Source organism: Bos taurus, chromosome 6 (assembly GCF_002263795.3).
Source record: "Bos taurus isolate L1 Dominette 01449 registration number 42190680 breed Hereford chromosome 6, ARS-UCD2.0, whole genome shotgun sequence".
Taxonomy (NCBI): domain Eukaryota; kingdom Metazoa; phylum Chordata; class Mammalia; order Artiodactyla; family Bovidae; genus Bos; species Bos taurus.
In genome coordinates, this window is record NC_037333.1 from 114,158,910 (window position 1) to 114,182,401 (window position 23,492).

A 23,492-nucleotide genomic window follows, 5' to 3' on the forward strand; every position below is an offset into this window, starting at 1 on the left:
CCTATGGACTGTAGCCTGCCAGGCTCCTCTGTCCATGGGGATTCTGCAGGCAAGAATCCTGGAGGGGGTTGCCGTGCCCTCCTCCGGGGGATCTTCCTGACCCAGGGATTGAACCCGCGTCTCCTGCATTTGCAGGCTGGTTCTTTGCCACTACGGCCCCCGGGAGGTGTGTGTGTGTGTATGTATATATATGTAATATATATATAATGTGTGTGTGTATATATATATATGTAAAGTGCACACAACAGAAATGCCGCCAGCTGAAGCACCTTTAAGTGCCCGTTCCGGGGCCCCAGGCACGTGCGCCTTGCTGTACGGCCAGCAACACCACCCGTCTCCAGAGCGCATCGTCTTCTCACAACGCTGTAACGCTTTCAAGGTTCGCCCGTGTTCTCAGGAGCTGCATTTTGGAATAAGATCTCCCGGGGACTCCGCTGAGAGGGTGGCTTGCGGTGGCGGTCTCCCGCCGGTCTGTCTGCCCCCTTCTCTGTATCCACACTGATCCACAGCTTTTAGCATCACCAGTGCTGCCACGGCTCTCTTATGGGCTCCTACCCAGCACGACTTGAAACAAGTTCCAGAAGAAACTTTGAGAGCATCTGCCTTGTATCCTCTATATCGTGTCTTATTTAAAAACAGGCCACGGAAAGGCATGCTTTGACTCTTCATTGTTACTAATACTCTTCAACAGACCACTTCTTCTAGGAGACCTCACACTACTATTCTTTCCTCTACTGCCTCTTCCCAAAATATATCATTGGCCTTTCTCCTTCGGACATAATCAATGCACACAAAATTCCCCTAATGACCTCGAAAAGATTCGCTAACTGGCTGCCAATTACATAAAGGCAGAAATTAATCTTAGACTATTTATTACACTGTCAGGCTACCATATTTTATATTTTGAAAACGGTTTCCCTGTTAAATCTCTCTTAATTGTTACAGAAGGTTTAACAGAAAACTAATAAATAAAAATAAACTTTATTGCTAAGTGACATTTCCAATAAAGATTTTAATGGGGCGGCAAAGATTCTTGCAGCCATAAACTTGTGCATGTTTTTAATAAATCAATTTTCAAAATTGCAATCTATGTTCCTTTTTCGAAAATGTGACCTTCTCATATTTGGTTCAGATGAATATTCCATTCATCTGTGTCCTAGGGGAAATATTTTTCATCAGGGTTTCTCTTAAATGTTGTTATCAGTTTGCTTATTATTGTTGTAGTTACATGTAGACTTATGAGAGGCTTTTCGAAACTAGTTACGTGCAAACAGTACAGTTAATGACCATGAACTCCTTTCTTTTATGTCACTCTAGATGTGCGGACGGAGAAGGCAATGGCAACCCACTCCAGTGTTCCTGCCTGGAGAATCCCAGGGACGGCAGAGCCCGGTGGGCTGCCGTCTATGGGGTCGCCCAGAGTCTAACGCGACTGAAGCGACTCAGCAGCAGCAGCAGCAGATGTTCGGGTTGTGCAAAACTGGACTTAAGGGTATTACGTTTCCTTAGAAACAACTTTAAATGTGCTTTATTTACTATACAATTAGGAGACTCACTGTAATTTACTTACACTTTCCTAATTAGAATCTTATTATGGGAAAAAAAATAACAAGAATGAACAGAACAGTGAGCACTTGATCACTGTCACTCTGGTTTTCAAACAACAGAAGTGAGAGAGTACAGGTGGTCTGACTTCAGAAATCCTCTAACGTTCCTGGAGGTTTTCCGGTAAAGTTGTATAGGATTAACTCATTTTGTCAAGGCCGTTGATCTTAGTTGGGTGGAACATGGTGGCTTGATTCCTAACAAGTGCATGCTCAACTGCTCAGTCGTGTCCAATTCTTTGTGACCCCACAGACTGTAGCCCATCAGCTCCTCTCCCCATGGAATTCTCTAGGCAAGGATATCGGAGTGGGTTGCCATTTCCTTCTACAGAGGATCTCCCCGACCCAGGGATCGAACCCAGGTCCCCTGCACTGCAGGCAGATTCTTTACCAGGGAGCCACCAGGGAAGCCCGATTCCTAATACAGGCCGATGTTATCTTTACTTTACTGAGCCCCCTAGCCAAGCATTAAGTTAACGTTCATCCCACAACCCCATTCAAGACTGCTCAAGTGCCCCACAAACACCACTTGTGTGGAAAAGTTAGACGGTGGTGTTGATGTTAAACAGACAAATAGTGCAAACATCTGCGTTTATCTTCTTCGTACTCAAAGGGTTTCAGGGTCTTCGAGGCCCGGGTGGGCTTGCCAACAGTTGTTGGTATATTTATCGTCACTTGCTGATCGTACAACTCCATCACCTGCTCTGTTTCAATCCGCCTCCCTCGAGCCCCAGTCCAGATTCTCCGAGGATGAGAGAGACAGAAACGGGAATCCAGGGATCTGAGCTACGAGAGCCCCACGTTTCAGATATCACGTTACCTAGACTCTGTGTTCTACAAAAAGAAGCTGGACGCTGACAGGTGAGGACGGACATGTCTCAAACCTTTCCGTTTAGGACCTGGTGCAGCAGGACAGAACCCGGGTCCCTTCCTCCTGGCCCGGTGCTCCTTCCAGCGGAACCTCACAGAGCATCACTTTACACAAAGGACCCAGCAAACCCCTGCTGGGAGCGACCATGTCCACTGGTTCCAGGACCGCCCTGCTGCTTTTGCCCGACCACGGGGAGCTGAGCATGGTGACAAAGTGGGGTGGTCGTGCTGGCGAACACTTTCTGCAAAGCTGAACGTGCCCGCTGACTTGCCCTTCACAGAAAAGGGTGCCCGACCCCTGCTCTGCACAGCACGGAACAGGAACCAGCCGTGTTTTCCTTTCACAGACGTGTTCCGGCAGACGAGCAGTCCTCCTGCATCTTAAATCTCTACACCACGTTCCACCCTACTGAAGACGCTGAAGAGCTTTGGTTTATGTGGGTGTTCACTCTGAGGCTGACAGCACTTGCAACTGAAACTCAGGAATGTGTTCGCCTTTATTCGTTCAAAAATAACAGCAGTAAATCCACTGTATTTCAACATATTTTTATGAATGTTAATGATACCTTTTAAAAATTTTTTTTTATGGGAAAAATGGTACTGTTTGATATGCTTGTAAATCTATTCCATGTCTGGCTCAGTAGAAGACAATGGATTACCAAACTTGTTTCTGCGTTCAGTCAGTTGCAATATGTTGTTTTGGTTGAAGTAGGCGAAGAAAATCCAGCCTCCTACAGATATTTAGTTGGAAAAGTGAGGTGTATTTTAACAGTTTTTCCAGAATATCATGGAAGATATTCTTTGATACTACACCAAAACTCAACGAGTGGTAATTTCTTAATGATTCGTTGCCATGTAGAATCTGAAACTGTATCAGTGAACCTGCTGTCCGCTTTGACATGAATACCCATTCCTTTCTCTTGCTTGCGGGAGGGACGTTTGACCTGTGCATGACTGACACAGACCTTCCAAATGCACACACTTCATTACACAATATCAAAAATCACACTTAACATCACCACCAATGTTATCACAAAAGTCTGCATACTGGGAAGACGTCGGCTCGGAGTGGAAGACAGAACGCTCCTAGGGTTCTCAATTCTCGGTGAAAGTTCAACTCCATTTCAGGCAACAAACACTGCCAGCCACCTTCCTCGAGATGAGAGGCTCGCTCGGTTCATTTTCGAAAAAGTGTCTGCAAATGCCTACGTCTGAATAACAACAGTTCGCCTGTGAATTGTTCTTTCCGGTAAAAATGGAAAAAAAAGGTGGTGGGCTGGGGAGGAGCTGCTGAGTTCGTGACTCTGTCACATAAGAGCGTTTCCTTGGGACAACACTAGAGTTCAGTCAATAAAGCACTTGTGTGTCCTGCCTGCCACGTCTCAAATGTCAAAAAGACGTGGACCCAAGAGCGTTAATAAAAAATATCTACTCTCTGGCCCTCCACAGAAACAGGAACAATTTCAATGCTGGACCATGGACGTCTCAAGTGAACCCACCACCTTCTTTTGCTATAAAGGCGTGGTGGAGACCGTGGTCACAGCACCTTGTTAAGCGACCACTTAAGATAGTAGTAAGGTGCCTGCCAACTTACCCCTCTGCCCCTGGTTCCTTCTGCATCACTGAGGCAGATGCAAAGAAGAATAATTTCTTAGTGTCATTATGGGAACAGTTTTGACCTTTGGGACTGCCTAAAAAGGGTTTTGAATACCCACAGCAGTCTGTGGACCATACTTTGAGAACTGCTGCATTAATTACCCTGGCCATGATTATGTGAAAGAAATACTCATTGTTTAAATGTTTTTATACAGTAACAGCCCTTAAAAAAAATCACACTGAAGTTTTAAAAGTATATGATTGATGGCTTTGAAAATGCAGTCTTCACTTATACAATAAGGAGAATTATTTCTGCTTTATAGAACTGTTTCCCTAATACAGGGGTCAGCAGACTACAGTCGATGGGTCAGATATGGCCCACTGCCTGTGTGTGCAAATCAAGTTTTATTGGCACACAGCCATGTCCATTCATTTATGTCTGTGACCGCAGTGGCAGAGCTAAGCAGTTTTAACATTTGGTCTGCAAAGCCAAAAATATTACTGTCATGCCTTTTGCACAAAAAGCTTGCCAAACCCTGTTCTAATAGAAAACACAGATGGTTGAAATGACAAATATTTCACCAAAATCTGCATTAATACAGAAAAGGAGAGTCTTCCGTTGTTTTTCTTTTTTCCCCCTTTAAAGATACACACTTACATAAAAGGGGAAAACTAGGGAAAGAATAAAGGCGTTTAACGTCAGCGCCGTCTCCCCCGGCAGAGGACCTACCAGAAGGTCTGCTTGGCCGTCTGAATGACGCTCGCGGACACCTCCACGTCTATGTAGTCGTAGTGCAGGGCCCCGGGGTCCGTCGAGGACCCTGTCTCAGCCAGCAGAATCCCGATCCATCTGCCCATGTCTTCAGAAGAGGAGGCCTGGTGAGGTGAAGAGGCGGAAAGAGCATTTTATGTAACAGTGCGGTTTTCACACTTTCATGAAAATGTCAGTAAAGCGACAACACGACAGGAAAGGCGCTTAACACGGGGAGCGTGCAGATGCGGACGACGACGAGGATGCAGCCACTGCCCGCGTCATGGGATCAACCCCGCCTTCACGCTAGGCCTTAATGCAGAAGCTGCACCATGATTATGCCCCGGGAAATAAAAACCAGAGGGACTAAATGCCTCCCAATTATTTTGGGGAAAGGCACTAGGGTTTAAGACGTAGAAGCTAATGGGATTATTTAAATCTCAGCCACAGGAAGCAGTTTAGAAAGCCTCCTTAGTTTGGCAATAAAATCCGGGCACCAGGAGGAGCCTCTCCAGCCACAGGCGCCTAACCTGGACAGCGTGTCAGGCCTGGGCCAGTGGGCATCCACTTTGCTGACCAGGAGCCCCTGCTGTGGTCTCTGGCGTGGGCCTGCAGTACCAATTCTATCCCCCTGATTAGACGGCACAGTAAATCACCCCACCTCCCTTTTCACAGTAGCTGTGTGGATACAGGTGTAGTTGTATTGACGAGCACTGGGCTACTTTGTGCATGCTATTTTTTTTTTTCTTAGGATATTTCAAATGCTCCCCAAATGTCATCTGCCTGATTTACAAGTCTGAAATAGATCTTTAAGATTCAGTGCATTAAAATTGTAAGCCGCCCTGTTATGTGATTTAGAAGGTCAATTACGTTACGTTCATACTAGCATTTCAAATGTCTAAATACTTTCGTTAATCAAATATGTGAGCAATGTTTAAAGTTTATGGGAAACAGAGTTATGAGGTACCTGAATGTGAAAGAAAAATAATTTTTTTAAGTTTTTGTAAAACTTACAAAATTTTTATATAAAGAAAGATGTGTGAGTTGAGCCTAAACGCTTAAAGAAAAGTGGGTTTTCAACACCATAACCTGGACGAGTTGAACATGGATCAGAGTACAAGTAAGCACATACACCCCACGGTGGGCATAAAACCTCTCGGGGGAGGAGCGGTTGAGGAGGGACTGTGTGCTGATAGAGTTGGTCAGCGATGCTGTACAAGTGACAGACCTTGCCTGGCCGGTGTCGTATGCGGCCACTGGACAGAGTGAAGGGGTCCCAACTGTGTGCCTCACAGAGAGCAGGATGCAACCAACGTCTGCTAAGCTGCAATGAACACCTGGATACTAGAAAGAATCACAAATAGGTTCTCTTCACTGGTCTTCTGCCCTTGCCCTTCTAGGTCAAGAATGAATCTGCGACTGATCCTCTAGCCATGCATCCATAACTATTGCATCGAAGCATTTTTAAAAGCATTTTAACACAATATCTAAGATGTTGTGGATACTATTACACTCTTAACTATTTTCCTCATTGTTCATTTTCAGAAATTTCCTCAGACTTTTAACAACTATCTCAGTGGATATAGTGGATATAATATACTGAATTTAAAACATTAGTTATGATCTTGTGGCTTTTAGTGGATAAATAGGTAGAGATTGGGCTTCCCTGGTGGCTCAGCTGGAAAAGAACCTGCCTGCGATAGAGACCTGGGTTCAATCCCTGAGTTGGGACTCCTCTCCCTCCTGGAGAAGGGAAAGGCTACCCACTCCACTATTCTGGCCTGGAAAATTCCATGGACTGAACAGTCCGTGGGGTTGCAGAGTCGGACACGACTGAGCACCTTTCACTTTCACTTTCAGGTAGAGATGCGAGTGTATACATATATGGGCTTCCCTGGTGGCTCAGATGGTAAAGACTCCGCCTGCAATGCAGGAGACTGGGGTTTGATCCCTGGGTCAGGAAGATCCCCTGGAGAAGGGAATGCAACCCACTCTAGTATTCTTGCCTGGAGAATTCCATGGACAGAGGAGCCTGGCGGACTACAGTCCACGGGGTCACAAAGAGCTGAGCACAGCTGAGCAACTGACACTATTACTACTACTACACGTGTACACATGCATATGCATGTGTGTAATACGTGTAACAAACATGCCTGAACACGTGTATGTATAAACACACACACAGTTTCCTATGACACCCCAGTAACTTTGCGCACACCTGCCACCCAGATGCTGGCTGCTAAGTACCACCATCCACCAGGAGGAGTCCCCCAGAGCTCTCTGGACCGTGGCTGATTCCAACAGGCCTGGGGCGGGAAAAGTCCGAGATGAGCCTGGAATATCTTGGTGCATCATAATATGAGGAAGGAGCTCACAAAACAACGGGAGCTTCAGTGTCTATTTCAGGGACACAGCAGAGGTCACATAGCTGGAAGGGTTTTCCACTGACCAACTCTGTTAATCTGACCAGGATAAATCCTGACAATAAAGGATTATACTCATTGATTAGAACAATCATCTCTGACCCCTTGCTGATATATAAACATACTTGAATGAATGAATAAGTGACTAATTAAATGAGAGGAAGGGAAATCTCCCTGACAGTAGAGACCAACTAACTAATGTTCAGGGAATAATGAAATTAGGGAGCCATCACTTAGCAACTGCTTCAGGCAAGACTAACTCACGAATGCTGAAAGTCAGTGGAGAAAACCGTGCATGGTAGGACATCTCAAAGAACCTTCCCACACGAAGCTGTTAAAGACAAACGGGAAACACAGCAGCTCTGCGGTAGGGAAGCTGTGCAGACGACCCGTCCACAGGCTCAGAGTTAACACCAGTCGAGGACGGACTGATGGCTGTCCTGCACACCACACCACTGCTTCCATGGGCCCTGCCAAGCGTGCCGACCCCAGATGCAAATTTCCAGGAAAACAGCAGACATCCCCAGACTGAGGGATCTTCTACATGATAACTGCTTTGTACCATGCCCAGTACCAATGTCATGAAACCAGACAGGGAAAGCCAAAGAGACTGTAGCCCAGGGCAGTACCACCTGGCGTTTCCTTCTCCTCACAAGGGACATCACTGGGACAGCTGGGGGCATCTGATTAAAATCTGTGAGTCAGATAATTGTATTGCGTGAGGGTGAATTCCCTGGTTTTGATGATTATGGAGTGGTTTTGGTAAAGGAATGCTCTCGTTTTTTAGCAAATTCACCCTGAAGTGTTTAGGGAAAGAGGGGCAACATGTCTGTCAAAGGTCCTGAAAAAACATATAGAGAGAAAAGAGAGGCGGGAGCGACCACACAAGAGATACCAGATGCGGCACCATGTTGGCATCTGGGGCTGTGGGTAAAGGGTGCGTGGAATTATGTGTACTGTGCTCACAACTTTCTCTCAGAAGTTCGGATACAATGGCCTTAGAAAGTGTACAGTTTTACTGCCCGCATCACTGCGTTTCCTTAACTGATTCACGCAGACTCTGCTTATGCTGGGACGCTGAGCGTGGTTACTTTTCTGAGTGTGTGTGTTTGCTTCCACAGCTAGAACAGGGAAAAACAATGAAACACAACCACCATCTTCCGGGGACACGAGGCTGCACCTGCAGGGCGGGGAGCAGAGACAGACAGGGTCCTGCTCACCCAGCCCCTCCCCGCCCAGCCCCGGGGCCTCCTGTCCCCACCAGGCGTCCAGGCCAGAGGCTCCCTTTCCACCCCTGAACCCAGCGTGCGCCAGCCCACACCTGCCTGCCCTCGCACTCCCGTCAGACCCGCTGCCCGGGCTCTCATGGGACACCTGCGTTGCTCTGCACCAAGAGTACAGCTTCCTCATTTACGCTTCCAGCTTTTTTCTACTGCCATCCACCCCGCAGCGTTCAGCTCATATAAATGCTTACCAAGCACACCGACCATAGCCTGGTGCTTGTTTCACAGACAAATAAAGAAGCCGAGAGAGAAAAACAGATTGGGTTGTGATCACAGTCTGCAACAGAACCAAGACTGGGGCCCAGACACCCCAGCCCCAGCCAGGCCTGCTTCCCTTCTGTGAGGTCAGCCACCACGGCGGGCTCGGACCTTTGACCTGTGACCTCAAACCATCCAAACCATCGGGCGAGGAGCTCGTGGGAGGAAGAACTATGATGTTAATCATTTTTTGCCCTCATGCCCCCCAAAAAAGCAGTCTCTGAAACAAACTCCTGTCTCCTACCAAGACCTTCTAGGTTGGCTAACCGGCCATTTCCTCCACTGGTCAGCATCACTGCAGTCATTTATAATCTGGCTTTGCATCTGATTGGGCTTCCCTGGTGGCTCAGAGGGTAAAGAATCTGTGTGCCAAGCAGGAGACCTGCGTTCGATTCCTTGGTTGGAAGATCCCCTGGAGAAGGGACTGGCAACCCATTCCAGTATTCTTGCCTGGAGAATTCCATTAACAGAGGAGCCTGGACACAGGAGCCTGGCGGACAATGGTCCGTGGAGTTGCAAATAGTTGGACGTGACTGAGCAACTAACACACACACTGATTAATTTTGAACACACATTGGCCATTTTACCAAATCCAAAAAATCCTTATTTCTATCGACTGTAGAACATAAATATAGTTACACATACACTGGAAATTCTACACTCCATTTATGTATACATATATGTGTGTACACACATGGATGTACACATATGTATACAGATTTGTGTGTATCTTTGTAGCTTACTCATGTTAATGCTAAATGAAAAAAAAAAAGACAAAGGAAAAAAAGATTTGAATTAATAGAGAAGCAGAAAATAATAATAGACCAGAAACAAAAATTTTAAATTTTAAAAATGAAAGCTTTTAGTGTGAAAAGAAGAAATTATTTTAATTGCCTTTCCCTGCAACTGGTCCCTACCTCCAACACGGCCACCTCCTGGCCGTTGCGAAGCAGCCGGAAGGTCAGGGGGTGCTTGGAGTCCAGGCCCGGGATGACCTCGCAGCCGCGCAGTGGGATGGAGGCGATGTGCGTCTTCAGGTCGGCCCTGTCCTTGTGCAGGATGAGCTTGTTGTCCTTGACTCGGCACCAGCGCTCCCGCCAGCGGCTGTTGGAAAGCACGTTCAGGTAGCCTGCAACCAAGGATAGCGGCCATCAGCCCGACAGGAGGGAGGCGCCTGAGGAGGGAAGGAACCAGGGAGCCTGCAAGGAGAGCGGCCATCAGTCCCTGGGAGGGAGGCCCCCGAGGAGGGAAGGAACCAGGGAGCCTGCAAGGAGAGCGGCTGTCAGTCCCTGAGAGTGAGGCCCCCGAGGAGGGAAGGAACCAGGGAGCCTGCAAAGAGAGCCGCCATCAGTCCCTGGGAGGGAGGCCCCCGAGGAGGGAAGGAACCAGGGAGCCTGCAAGGAGAGCGGCTGTCAGCACCCCGGGAGGGAGGTGCCCGAGGAGGGAAGGAACCAGGGAGCCTACAAGGAGAGCAGCCGTCAGTCCCTGGGACGGACGTGCCTGAGGCAGCAGTGAGGAGAGAAAAAAACCCGCATGCAGCACACTGCAAGCGCAGGCTGCTGGGACGAGAGGAGCCACGACCACGAGACGACCGCTCCCATCAGCTCTGGGGGCCGGGACAGCTCAGACCTCCCCGGAGCCCGACACTCCGCACTGCATGATATGGCTGAGCACCAGCTCCCGGATGCCTTCGGGACCCCGGAGCCTGACCAGGTGTGTGACAGCTCGCTGAGGCATTGGTGGGTGGAAGGAGAGAGGGGATGAGGCCACAGAGCTGTCCTCAAAAAGCTGAAGGGGCCTTACCCAGGAAAGTGTCCGGGTTCATTCCAAGTAGCTGCAAAGGACACAGCTAGGGAAAAGCCCCTGGGTGGTGGATTCTGGCTTCCCATGAGGAATGAAACTATCTGCAAAGGGAAGCTTTCAAGGAAACAGGCGGCCTGGGGAGGTGGTGAGCTCCCCACTGCTGGAGGATTCCAGCAAATGACGGCAGGTCTTCAGGACAAGACTCCTGCCCAGAGAACAGACACGCCCTTCCTCGGCCCTCTGATGGGAGGATCTGCTGAGGTCTGAGGGCCTGGGTCTGACGCACGTGGAAACCCACCATCCACGTCTCTGGGGCTGCCCTGTATCAACGCAGTACGGATGGAATGGGGTGGAATTACAAGAGCTGACGTCATGTTTTAATCTCCTCAGATACTAGTAACCAATCATTTTCATTTGCCACAAACACACAATGCATTTTTGTACAAGCAGCAAGGAACGAAAAGCAGATATCAGCGGGAGGCGGCGACTTCCAACCCGTGCACAGGACTGTGCCTGCGAGAGGCAGGCAGCGAGGGGAGCAGCATGCGGAAGGCAGGTCAAGGAGGAAGAAGAGAATCAAGGGTTCCTTAGGTTATCCGGCTGCTCTCTCGACTCATACACACACGTACATACACATGTGCACACATATGTAAACACACACGCACAATCACACACGCACGCAGCTCAAAAGAGAGTGTCCTTCCTTGGTGGCGCAGTGGTTAAGAATCCGCCTGCCAGTGCAGGGGACACAGCTTCATTCCCTGGCCTGGGAAGACCCCACGTGCCCCAGAGCAGCTGAGCCCATGTGCCATAAACGACCGAGCCTGCGCACCGCAACTACCGAGACCGCGTGCTGCAGCTGCTGAAATCTGAGCGCCCAGAGCCCGTGCTCTGCAACGAGAGAAGGTGCTCTCAGGCAACGCTGCCACGAGAAGCCACCTCCACGCGAAACCACCGGAATGGGAAGCCCCTGCACTGCACGAAGGGCACCCCTGCTCGCCGCAACTGGAGAAAGCCTGCACAAAGCAGTGAAGACCTAGCACAGCCAAGAAACAAATAAATAGACTTTCAATAAATGCATCCTTTCTGACCCCCGCTATTTTTAAATGTCTTCCCGAAGGCAATTTGGACCATGCTTTTTGCTTCTTTTCTCTTCGACACCTTACACCCTTTGTTAGCAACGGATCAACACTATAAAGGCAAAAAGCAAAGGAAAATAAAAAACCAAACGTATTTTCAGGGCCCAGAATGGTGCTTCCTATTTTCCATATAAATATTACTATAAATAATTGCTCGGAGAGTTTACTAGGGAGACACTTAACAGTACCTAAAGGTCCACATTCCTGAATGTGATGCCAGTTCTCCCAGTATATTACCCTAAAGGACGCCGGGAACTGAAACCTCAGTTTTGTGACACGAGCTGCCATATCTGCAAAATTACAGAGAAAATGGAGAAGCGAGTCCCAGCTCAAGGGCCTGGGACTCAAAGCCCCCTATATTTTACACACTGAAGAGGCGTGAAGACAGGCTGGGGAAGCCGAGTTCACAAAGGGGAGGAGGGAGGTCATGCCTGATCCTGTTCACGGCCTCCCAGCAAAGACCCACCTGAGGTTCTTCAGAGAGCCAATCAGAGAAAGAGCTTCAGTTTTCATCTAGGAAGCAGTATTTGTAAGTGGCCCAGTTCTCACACACATTCTTTTGTAAGCTCTCCTTAAAAACACACAGTCAGACATAATACCCGAACATCCAAGGGGTGGCTATTAGAACTATTTACTGTCTCCTTGATATCACCTGTAAGTCATCAATCACGCTGAAGGCCTGTCTTTGGACTTGTATGAAACAGCTGCCAACTGGATCCACTGTGTGTGCGTTCGGATGTGAATGGATACACAGGATGGCCGACGGACAGCAGGACAGTGTGCATGATTGAGAAGAAATAAGCTGAAGCCTGGGGCGCCTCTCAGCTGCCTGAGCCTGCCAGGGCACACGTCTGCAAGGGCTCTGGGGCACAGGGCACTGGGGGGCACAGCCACCCCGCCACCCCGGGGCCGGCAGAGTGCAGGTTCACGCGTAGCCAGGGCACGTCCTCACCTGGGCCTTGGGAGGTGCGGGGAGCTCCTCAGGCCTGGAGAAGTGGGGAGCGCGGCAAACTGAGACTTGGGACGTCCAGGAACCTGATCACAGGAAACCTCAGACGCTACTGTGGGGACCTGGCCTTGACGCAGAAGACGGCGGGGAGGGACGGTGAAGGAAGAGAAGCTAAAAGGTTTCTGGAGGACTTTAGGCACGTCTGGCTTGCCAGGAGCAGTGCCGGGACTCCTCTGGCCTTCCACAGGGCTTAGAATCCTCAGGAGTTTAGAATCACCGCGCGGGCGCACCTGTCCCCGGCGCAGGGCTGGGGAGGTGTGTGTTTGTGTGTGTGGGGTGTGTCGCAGCTTCTGAGCATTGCCCGGCCTGCCAAGAGAAGGACCCAACCCGTGGAGCGGCGAAGGGGCCCGCCTTCCCTGACCGAGTCACCAAATGCTGTGAATTTCTCAACATGCGAGTCACAGGAGGAATGATTACACTGGACAGATTCACACTTTATTTAGAGCGTGACTTCACAGGCAATTACCATATTTTAACGCCTTCCTCATCTTTAGTTACAGTGCCCAAAAGGGAAAAGCGAAATGAGAACCAAAGTGGGTAAGAGGCCTGTCTCTGTAAACAGCAAGCGCCACGGAAACAAGCCCACATCTGGCTCGTGGCCTCCCCGCCAGGCTCACCGGCCACTCCCAAGAGGCAGCCCACATTCCTACTTCCTGGGTGGGGAGAGGTCAGGCAGGGACACGGCATGTGGCCCATCTGAGGCCTCTGGAGCCAGAGGGCAGGCCCCGTGTCCCCTAGGAGTCTTCTTTCCACTCCCCCCTAACACACACACACGGGCAGACAGACACACAGGCAGACAGACACACACACATAGACACACACACCCACCCCCCCCCACACACACAGGCAGGCAGACAGACAGACACACACATACACACACACACACGGGCACACAGACACACACACCCATCCCCCCAACACACAGACAGGCAGACAGACACACACACAGACACACACACGGCCAGTCTGTGATGGGATCGCTGCCAACACAGGACCCGTCCACCCCGAGACGGTCAGCCGAGCAGACACCCGCCACCAGGGGGCACCAAGGAGCAGCCAGGGCCGGGCGCAGGCTGGCCTTGGTCACTTCAGTGCCCTGCCGGTAAGACAATGCCAGAATCCTTTGATTTTTCTTGCTTGTTTGTTCCCACTTATCATGTCATGGTGAGAAGTTACTGTATCTGAACAATTTGCAAAGTTCCGTTTGATGTTTTGAGACTGTCTTTGCTCCGAATCCTGAAGAAAGAACTCTTTAAGGCTGCTTATAAGAGCGTGGTGGCGAGCGTGGCGCAGTTTCATGACGGCCTGAGGCTGACCCGACAGGCACAGCTTCGGGCTCAGGCGGAGGGGGCAGCTGCAGGCACCCGCGCATCCCGCTATGTGCGGACCAGGAGGCTCCTGAGTCCCAGCCGCCGCAGAAGGGCAGGCAGGAGGCCTGGCTGAGGGGCCAGTGTCCACTGCCTCCTCTAGGACGGGGAAGGGTGGTGCTGCCCAGGGGACCTCTGTGCTCTGGGCACACGTCTGTGGGGACTTCCACTGCTCCTCTCATCTCCGCAGGCCTGCATCTGTAACTGGCGGGGGGAACAGGGCAGTCGAGGAGCAACAAGGGCTGCCGGCGGGAGGGCGGAAGGGGAGACCCGACATCCAGACACTGCTAACAGCTGACCCTGGCCCCACAGACACTGACGCCAGAACCTTCCCTCCGCCCCAAGCGCGTGCCCTCCAGGGGGCACACGGGCCCAAGAGCTCCAGACGCCCCTGACGTGGTGACAGACGCCAAGAATGCCTCCTGCCTCCCTCCCCCTCACCGAATGTCGCCTGATCTTTTGTGCCTGGATTACGATAAAAAGTGAGACGTATAACCTTCCTGCATATCCACCGACAACTCTTGCTGAAAACATCAGAGTCACTGAACATTAGAGTTGGGAGGGGCCTGAGAAATAACCAGGAAGTCCCTCCAACTTGTCCAGGCTACACTGCCTCCAGGAAGGCCTCCATCCTGGCACCTGGGGCCCTTCCCTTGCATCAGTCTCTGTTCCTAGTGTAGACACTATCTGCATCAGTCACCTACCTGGCTGACCGTGTCGGCGAGCTTAGGCTTTTTCAGGTGAACGAATGAATAATGGAGACCATGTACTGAGCGTAAATTGTGAGGTAGGCAACGTGCCTAATGTTTCATAATTTTACCTTCAATTTTAAGGAAAACAAAGTAATTTTGAGTATGAGCCCATCTCACAGGAAGAGAACCCGAGGCTCAGAGAATCTGCAATTTGCTTACGGTAATCATTCGGTCTACAAGTGTTTACTGAGGTGCTGTATCCCAGGCTCTTTGCTCGGTGCTGGGGACAAAACTGGGTGGGGGGCGGGGGGGGTGGGGTGGGTGAATTCAACCTGCATCTTCATCTAGTAACTTAGCGGGAAAAGCTGGAAAACCCAACCGAGACGAGATTGTCAGAGGCCCTCAGCTGACTCAGCACAGGACGACGCGATTAGCATCATTAGTCCAAGGGTTCAAAACCCGTGATGGGTGGCCTTGCAGGGGTCCAGAGAAGGAGAACGGGGACAGCTGAGAGGCCTGGGGCCTGGCCTAGACAGACAGAAACGGGGTGGAGAAGAAAGAAAGATGCGAAACGCACATCTCCTGGGAACCACAGCTGAGCTTACACAGTGACGACGACGCTGGAACCCTGAGCGCTGGAGACGGGCAAGCAAAGGACACGGCAGTCTTTGCTCAGGGGCCCACGTGCCTGTCTTGGACCAGCTTGGCTGAGTGACTGCTTGTAGAGCAGACCTGGCTGATGCTGGTACAGCGCCCACCGACTGAGGGGGAGGGAGAGCTGGGTGGGTCGGGCAGAGCCGGGGGGCACAGCCAGCCAGGCAGTGTGGACCTGCAGAGCACCCTCTCCTACCCATGGGCATTCCTCTGGTGCACCCAGAGGCCAGGGAAGAGATCTCAATTCAGCTCCCAGTCGCCCCCTCCCCGGGAGTGTCCCCTGTCCCCGTAGCAGCCCCACCCTTCCTGTTGGCAAGGACAGCAGCTGCGAAGTCTCCTCGGGCAGGCTGGGTGGGAGCCTTCATCCAGCGGCTTCTCCTGCCTGAGGGCTTGCAGCTGTTCTAACATCATGGAACACAGTCACTCTCCCCCTGGGTTTCCGTGCAGAGTCCTCTCCTGTGCCCTGGCACAGCCAAGAACTGGATGATCATTTTAAGACCATGTGGACAGAGGGTGTTCCCTTAGTACAGGTGACAGGTGTCCACTCAGAGCCTGGTGGAAACCCACACAGGCTACAGACCCCCACGACTCTGCCTCACTGCGACTGCGCCGTCCAGCACGCGCTCCCCCAGCTGCTAACAGAAGTCACGAAGGTGGCAAGCCCTGGGAGGGACAGGAGGGGTAGGGCAGACCTGGGCTGCAAGACAGGCCCTCAGGCCAGCCCTGTCCTGCCCCCAGCTCCCTGGGTGGCTCAGGACGAGCCCCACAGCCTTCCTCAGCTCAGCGTCCTCCCGCACAGCAAGCGGCCTGGACCTCAAGTGGCCAAGTCCCCTTCCATACAAACGTTTCTCAGGAAAGAACCTCTCTTTCCTCCACTGGCCTAGAGCAGTTTTGAGAACAACAACAAAAATAAACAAAGCTAAACTAGTAATCCCCTTTTGTTGGAGAATTCCCGTTTCCCACCTTAACCCCGAACTCCCATCGTGGCTCCAGGGGCCAATGTAAGAGGAAACCAGCCCAGCCGTCAGGGCTGTGAGCTGCTCCAGGAAGGCAGAGGGCATGGCCCTGGCACCAACAATGCCCCCTCCCCGAGTCCTTCCGCGAGCTCTGCCCGCTGGCTTAGCTTCTACAGGGCGGCTGTGCTCTGTGCAAAGAACGTGGGTCAGTGCGCTCGCTTCTGTGACCCGACTGTCTGACGAAGGCCAAGCTCAGGACCTCTGTGTGCACGGCGCTTCCAGACCCCTGGTCTCCTTTTGACGTCACCACCTCCCCTCCCAGATCAACCCATGAGTGGCCACTTCACGGGGGCCTCCCCGAGATGACGCCTCCACCCCGTGAGGCCCCACCACTGCCTGCCCGCTGTCTTCCACTCCACACGCGCTTCTGCACAACGGCCCAGGGGGTTCCTGTGTATCACGACTTCTCAGGACCATGCCTGTGAAAGCCAGGGGGAAGTTGTGAACCCACCCTGCCCTCCCCTCGGGAGGCACCCCCACCCCAAGTCTACCTGCCCCGCGCTCCACAATCGACCCTTCCTCCCGACCAACACGGCTCCAGGCTCGCACCGCCCTCTCAGCACAAGCCACGCCCTAGGATGGGATATCAGCTGAATAAACTCATCTTTGTGTGTGGGGGGCCCAACTTGGGCACCAATGGGCAGCATCTAAGAGCTGTTTATCTCCTGGCATCCCCAAATAACCCGACACCTGGCCAGAAGAGAGGCTCAGCCAGAGTGGGAGAGAGGGGTGGAACACGGAGCACGCACACAGCCGTTGAGGCACTGGCCCTGACGGACAGCAGCCCATGAGCCGCGGCCACTGAAAAGCACAGCCCACTCCCCATTTTCTTAAAGAGCGAATGTCCACCTTTCAGACTCTGAAGACTTTCCACTTAGAAGAGTCGCCTAACTCTCGGGAGTGTGGTTGCCTAGGAAACACCACACAGACAGTCCCACTTCTGCAGGGAGATGGTCCCTGACATCGCCCCATCCAGGCCACGTCCCCACCACTCTCCCGTGGCTGACCTGGTTCCCCCTCGGGTTTGTGACCACAAGCCAGCCGTCACACACTCGTCTCTGACTCCTTGCTTCAGGCCAGCCCTCTGCCACTAGACCGGATGTGGTTTTCTCTGCAGATTCCTCTCCCGTGCCCTGGCCCAGCCAAGCAGGGGCAGTAGGGGAGTCTCAGCCATCACCACCACCTCCCTGGTGCTTCCCCGGCCTCGCCAACAAGGGCTGCCCAGAGACCCCTTACTGGACCAAGACCGGTGAGGGGAGCGGGGGTCAGCCAGCCCGACTGAGTCTGAGGCGCAGAGCGTTCCTTGACAGCTGAGCTGCAGGACTTCAGGCTAAGTGGGGAGCTGCTGGGGATTGTGTAAACGTGCTTACACACCTGACACACCTCTGCTGGCCAACCGGACACATACACATTTCCCTCTAAAGCTGCTTAAAAGGAATTTGGGAGAGCCTCGTGGGATCAAACAGAGACTGTTTTTCACCTTGAGAGAACCTCAGAAGTCATCTCAAACCCTTGCAAGGGCATCATTAATAAGCAGTGTAAAAAAAAAATGAATTAAAAAAAAACAGCAGTGAAAGTGTAATCCGTTCCCTCAGCTTAACCCATCACAATCCCAACCAATGAGACTCAGACGAACGCAATACAGAGGTCGCCCGCAGAGGGTCTCCGTGCTCAGGGAAGGGGCAGATCTCGTAATACAGCCCCCCGCCCCCGTCTCACCACATGTCGGCACGTCTTCCTCTGCCGAGGAGGTCTGCTCGTCCGTCGACGGCTTTTTCTTTCCCAAACCGATGATCTTGGTGATTTTTTTCCCAGTGACTTTAGACACAGTTCCCTTGGCCTCTGATTTGGAACTTTTTTTCCTCTTAACTGTGAAGAAAAAAGATAATGACAAAAAGGCATGTTTCAATGGTAGACTTTAATGGGGAAAAAAAAAAACATCACAATAAAGCATGCATTGTGGCCAACTTTCTTTCCCCAAATTTTCACTCATCGAGTACCTGCTTTGTGTCTGTGATTCTAGAGTCTAGAGAACACAGCACAAACAGGAGCTCCCAGGAAGCTCGTATTCTAGAAGGGGCTGAGCACGCACACATGAGCTCACACACACGTGCACACATCCACACGCACCCCTGGGGGAGGCTTCACGATGGCAAGGCCTCTGTAGACCTGAGGCAGGGTCACGCAGCAGAGGGGCCGAGCAGTCAGGAGCTAAGCACAAGGAGCGTCTGTGCAGAAACCCTGGGCAGAGCCGTCCAGGCAGGAAGAGCATCAGCTCTCGTAGAGCCTGTGACGCTGGAAGGGACAGAAGGCAGGCTGGATGCCCGCATCCTGGGCGGCACAGGGCGCGGCCCGGCAGGTGGAGGGGGCGGTCCTCGGGGAGCCTCGGCCAGCCCTCGCCGACCTGTCGGGCTCGCATCCCAGCCCCAGCCCCGTGGGTTCCGTCTGGCCGGCAGGGCTCAGTTGTACACATAAAACTCATGACTGTTTTGCACAAAGATGACCTCTGGCTTCCCCTGGAAAACTGGAAGATCTAGCCACTCTGAACCCACATTTGGTAAGTGATGGCGGGTGGGGGCAGGGCCTGAGACCCAGCAGCCATGCGTGAGGACCGACGTGCCTGGCTGACCACAGCCCCAGGCCCCCTGGCAGACTGAGCGCCGGCCGCCGGCTGCTCTTCCATGCCTGACCCGTGCCGGCCATCTGCTCTCTCCAGCCCCTGCGGGCTTGGTCCACAACCTCTGACAGAATCACAGGGTGGGGACCAGGTGCAGACCGGGGTGGACAAAGAGGATCCTCCAGGACCGACAGCACCTCTGGGAAGTGAGCCGTCACCAGGGGCTATTCCGTGTCTGACCCTGGAGCCGAGGGCCTCGCAGGACACCGAGCCTCCAGGCGGGTCAGGTACAGCCTCGCTCAGTGTGGATGAGCTGGGAGGGCCCAGAGGTCCCCAGGGCATCAAGGCCAGACGCCATCACTGAGTCCCAAGACCCCTCCCAACAGCCCCTTCCCAGGCCTCTCCAGGAGGACCCCTCATCTCACTATCTGTAACCCAGAGGGCGGCACAGACCCTTTGAAAAGGCAACGCAAGTCAAGCATTCCTTCAGCGCCCCTCTGCCCACAGAGACGGAGCACACACAACCACACGGGATCCGCAGAGAAAGAGGACTCGGATGTGAGACCATAAGCCGTCGGCCTGATTACGACGCCTGCCCTCTGAAAGTGGAGGCACTCGCTACTTCCTTCCCCCACGCCGGCCGCTCAGTGGGGCCGAGGGCCCCCTTCTAGGTTCCACCCTGCCCCCCACCCCACGTGCGGAACGGCTAGGCCCAGCCTCCTCGGGGCTCCGTGTCCCTTTTCCCCTCTCCCCGCCCTGACTCAGGGAGGTCCCTGAGGTCAGTCCCTGTGCTTGAACCCTGATTTCTTCTCCAGGAAGAAGGGACAGTTAACAGCGTCTGAGGCCAGGAGGAGTTACAATGTAGTTGAGTAAGAAGCCACACTACAGCGTGAACGGCAGATGGACGATGGCGGCGTCTCCCACGTCTCACACATGGGAAGCCCTAAGCCCCGTACAGCTGTGTTTGGACACAGGCCCCTCAGGAAGCACTGACGGTTAGGTGAGGTCTAAGGGTGGGGCCCTGGTCCGACAGGATTGGCATCCCTGTGGGATGCGGGGCAAGGCCGCTTGAGGACCCAGTGAGGGGATGGCCATCTGCAAGCCAGCAAGGGGGCCATGACTGGCAGCCAACACCGGCAGCCACGACGGCACCTGGATCCTGGGCTTCCGGCCTCCAGGACTGTGAGAAACGCATCTCTGTCGTTTAAGCCACAGGGCCTTGTGGCATCTCATTACGGCAGGCAGCCTGGGCTAAGACAAGCACATCTGTGCTATCTCACACGGACCAGGTCATGTTAGAAACACAGAACACGGGGTGGTCACTCTGACCCCTTCTTACGCTCTCCCACCACACGCAACCCCCTGTAAAATAAAGCACCAGGAACCTGCTTCCATCTCCCGATCTGAAGGCACAGCCCCTCCACAGCTGCCGTCAGACATGGAATCCCTGGTTGGAATGCCCAAACCACTGATTTCAGTTCTTCCAAACCAAAGTGAAAGCAGCAGTGGGTGACCCTTCTATGTGGTTTCTCAAGAGCGTCGAGACAATCTCTGACCAGAGTCTCATTCAAGCTAAGCTTTGAGAAGGTCCTCTCAACGAGGGCGCTCTGTGCTCAGAAGGCGCCTTCTGCAAAGCTCAGGAGCGTAAATCAGTCATTCCCTGCTAGGTGATGCGTGAGAAAGCTGAATTGTCAGACTGACTTGCAATCTGATGAGGATTTGCTACTGTTGGGAAAGCTCTTGCTGGACTCGACTACAAAAAAAGACGTTAGCAAGGACCTTTAATTCTCTGAAAGCCCATGGATTGATTTTTTTGTTTGTTTTTGTTTTTTGCAAAAGCAGAAGGGAGGCCATCCTTGGAAGAAAAAGCCAAAGCTGTAGGAACGGGAGAATATGTTGATAGAACAAGAATATGTGGATGGTATTCACATAGTAGAGTTAAAAAGAAAAACCTAACGACTCAGAACTCTCCACTCAGACCTTGTGGAGGAGAGACAGTCCAGACAGCGGCACTGTGAAGCTGGGGAGGGGCGCGGGGAGGGGTGGTGACGCAGCGTTTTACAGCCGTAAGTGTCACAAGCCCGGGCGGGTCTCTGGTCCCTGTACCAGTGAGAGTCTAGGCGTCTGACATTTGGTCAGGCGGGAGGAATGGGGACACGGGGCCAATGCCATCAGACTATTCACCTGCTTTACCACTGATGCCACCTGGGGGCTTGCCAGGTGGTGCTAGTGGTAAAGAACCCACCTCCCAGTGCAGGAGACTTAAGAGATGTGGGTTCGATCCCTGGGTTGGGAAGATCCCCTAAGGAGGGCATGGCAATCCACTCCAGTATTCCTGCCTGGAGAATTCCATGGACAGAAGAGCCTGGTGGGCTACAGTCCATGGGGTCACAGAGAGTTGGACATGACTGAAGCGACTTAGCACTTGCTAAGTCCACCAACAGACTCGTTAGCCCGTGATTAAATGGTAAACACGTGCAGGGCTAGTTAGGGACAACCGTCGCTCCCACACAGATCAGCCCCAGGGACTCAATTCTCTTTTCTCACATCAGCTGCAGTATCAGTAGCAACTCTACTAATTTACCCAAAATCACACTGCACTGGTTCATTACATGCCGGGGCCTGACACCTGGAAAGAAGAAGCCAGAGTTTAGAGTCAATCCCTATGGCTCTTGTCACAGAGTCTGGCTTGTGTCCGTGTTCAGCTGAGAGTCTAACATTCCGGGGAAGCTGCAGGAGTTCGGGATTTCCTCCACACAGCCAGCAGAGAAATCTGTCTGAGCTGATACATGGCTGGGATCAAAGGGGCTTTATTGGAATTTCTCAAGTGCAAATTGGCCAAGAGTGTGCAGCAAGGATAAAAGCTTGGGGAGCAGGTCAGGATGTACTTAAGCTATTAGCTTCCTTCAGCGGTTATCCACTGGGGGTCTGACTATATGCAAAGTTCCATGCCAGGCAGAAGTGTCTGAACCAAGGTCACCTTGACAGAGCAGAGAAGGCTGGTCCTGTTAAAAGGAAACGAGACCGTCAGATGCAGACACAGGCACTGATCTGTATGTCCAGACATACAATACCATTCTGCAGAACCTAATTTCAGGCAGGGACACTAGGGGAGGAAATGGCAAGCAAGGAAAGAGACCAGCCACAGCAGTGCCCACTGAGCCTCGGCGTCTGAACAGGAACCCTGAGATTGCACGCTGTCCAATTTCAGGGCAGAACTTAAAGACAGCTTTCCTGGCTCTGATGACACATAATGTGCCCTGTGAAGACAGAGATGATACCTTCCACCGAACAACTTCCGACGCAAAGAACTAAAATTACACACAGAAACAACAGAGTTAGAAAATCTCATGGGCTGAGGCAGAGATCATGACCCTTTGGGGTAAACCGTGACGTATCAAAACAGCCCAGACGATCTGGGCTCCAAGACTCTTAATGGGGGGGACTGCTCTTCCGTTTGCGGCGACTTCCTTTCTGAGCCAGGAGACGTCTGTGCCCCAGTCCCCTGCCCCGGTGACAGAGTGTGGTGAGCCGGGCGGGCAGAGCCGCTCACCTGGGGAGCAGAGACAGGGCTGGCTGTGCACAGGGAAGACCCCCCCCACCACAAGCCCAGCTCTTCCTCTCAGCCCACACAGTGCGAAGGAGACCAGAAGTCAACCCGCAGACTGGGGTGAGACGTGTGCAAAGGATGTCTGAGAGAGGATTTGTGTTCAGAATAGATAAAGAAGTCTCAGAAGTCAGTATGAACCAAAAATCTAATAAGAATACAGATAAAGGTTTTAATAGATGTTTCCCTAAGGATGATGACTCTTCAGAGTCCCTTGGACAGCAAGGAGATCAAACCAGTTAGTCCTAAAGGAAATCAACCCTGAATATTCACTGGAAGGACTGATGTCGAAGACGAAGAGGCGAAGAGCTGGCTTACAGGAAAAGACCCTGATGCTGGGAAAGAGTGAGGGCAGGAGGAGAAGGGGGCGACAGAGGATGAGATGGCTGGACGATAGCACTGACTCAATGGACATGAGTTTGAGCAAGCTCCAGGAGATAGTGATGGACAGGGAAGCCTGACGTGCTGCAGTCCATGGGGTTGCAAAGAGTGGGACACGACTGAGTGACTGAGCAACAACAGCTAAAGACAATACACAGTTGGCAAAAAAATATTAAAAAATGTTCAACATTGTTGGTCACAGGAAAATGCATTCTAAAGGCACAATTACACAGCACTTATTAAAATGGCCAAAGTAAAAAGAACAAAACAAAGATGGCAACAGAAGGCTGGTGAGAAGGCATGAGTGCCAGCGGCTGCAGAGCCCCACCCGAGTCATCAGCCTAGAGAAGTGAAGACCTTACATGCTCACACAAAAGCCTGCCCTGGACGTCTGCAACAGCCTCACTCATAAACCACTCACA

General features: G+C 52.1%; 1 protein-coding gene across 4 annotated transcripts in view; it reads right to left on the bottom strand.

Moving 5' to 3' along the window:
• AFAP1 (actin filament associated protein 1) overlaps positions 1-23,492 on the bottom strand; it is a 149,670-nt gene that overhangs the window by 24,763 nt on the left and 101,415 nt on the right. For all 4 annotated transcript variants that reach the window (NM_001206044.2, XM_024993299.2, XM_059887569.1 and 1 more), the window contains 3 exons: positions 18,185-18,334; positions 9,703-9,914; positions 4,801-4,946 (listed from right to left, as the gene is read on the bottom strand). In NM_001206044.2, coding sequence (NP_001192973.1) covers positions 4,801-4,946; positions 9,703-9,914; positions 18,185-18,334 — 508 coding nt within the window. The remainder of the gene's footprint in view (positions 1-4,800; positions 4,947-9,702; positions 9,915-18,184; positions 18,335-23,492) is intronic.